At 40.0% G+C, this 1,398-nt stretch overlaps 1 protein-coding gene across 1 annotated transcript; it reads right to left on the minus strand.

Moving 5' to 3' along the window:
* Positions 1-435: 435 nt before the first annotated feature.
* LOC136254616 (uncharacterized) lies at positions 436-1,398 on the minus strand. The gene has a single exon (XM_066047360.1). The coding sequence runs from the start codon at positions 1,386-1,388 to the stop codon at positions 474-476; it is 915 nt and encodes a 304-aa protein (XP_065903432.1). The 5' UTR covers positions 1,389-1,398; the 3' UTR covers positions 436-473.

Genomic DNA, 1,398 nt, shown 5'->3' on the forward strand with positions numbered 1-1,398 from the left:
CCACAGTGTTATGTATTGTCACATGCTGTGTAGTTGCTTTGTGTTGTACTACTTGTACAGTTGCTGCCACCGTTTATGCCACAGTGTCACGTGTCGCCTCATGCCTTACAGTTGTTTCATGTTGTACAGTTGCTGCCACTGTTTATGCCATAATTGGTAGCCCTATAATAAAGATGGAAACTCCATATGACCAGCTCAGCCATTTCCTGATATTAAAGGTCCACTGAAATGGAAAATTCACTTGCCATTTTATTGAATAAATAGGTTGTTTGTATCATGCAATACACAAAAACACCTTTTTAAATGACTATGGTGCAATTGTGTATGACTGGTGACAAATCAACTTGACCATTTTCTAACATGTACATGTGCATTTTTATATGTGATGTACATAATACAAAAGAAGTGTAATATGTCATAACGGTGGGAAATAATGTTAGCCTGCTAAGCATGGGTACAAAGCTACAGTCTAACTATTGTATATAAAGCTGTAACGTTTCTATCACAACACCTTCATTACCAAACACTTGATCATTACAAATCCTAACTTCAATACTGGAGGCACTCTCTTTTACAGGTAGCTGTTGAAAGAACCATGGCATTCCCGGCCGGTTGCAGCAGTTGTTTTCACTGGGACAATTGTTTCCGTCCCACAATGGATCACCAGGATAGAGTGTACTCTCTTCACCTTCATACCTCCCACTATTTCCTGATTCACAGTAATAATCATTACCAATATATGGGGGAGGAGTTGCTCCGGGATACTTGGCACAAGGACAGTTAAGAATGCCATAATTATGATCTTCGCTTAGTCCTACAGCATAAGTCCATATATGCTTGTGAGGGTTACCATATGTGATGGACACTCCATCAACATAAATTCCATCGAGTGTTGTTGATACTGTAACTGGTGATGGATAACCTTTGCCTGATGCACTACTGTATGGGTGAAAAGCATCCATGCTTCCCTTTTGGTACCCTTTCATCATCCCACATATTCTACTAAAACTTGTGCCATCAGTTGTGAAGTGTGCAGAGTAGCATCCAGCAGCTGATCCTCCTGTACATAAAGAATTGTACCCACTGTTTTTGATCCATCCTGGTGGACAATTATCCCTACTTGAATTAAGGTCAGCAATCCTCATCCAACCTCCCTTGTGACTACCACACTCTAAGCTCATATCACAGTAGACAAGCTGTACCTTGTTTGTTTTGATTACATGTAATCCAGACTTGTAGTGACTAGCTGGGTTCTTCTCATATATATCAGCACATGAGGTTCCAGGATGATCTAGTTCTAGTCCATACTTAGTACAAGTTGTAGGGTCATCACTAACAACTTGATCTAGTAGGACTGCTACTACAAAGATGTAATATACTACCAACATCTTCGTCTTT

Source organism: Dysidea avara, chromosome 4 (assembly GCF_963678975.1).
Source record: "Dysidea avara chromosome 4, odDysAvar1.4, whole genome shotgun sequence".
In the NCBI taxonomy this organism is placed as follows: Eukaryota; Metazoa; Porifera; class Demospongiae; order Dictyoceratida; family Dysideidae; genus Dysidea; species Dysidea avara.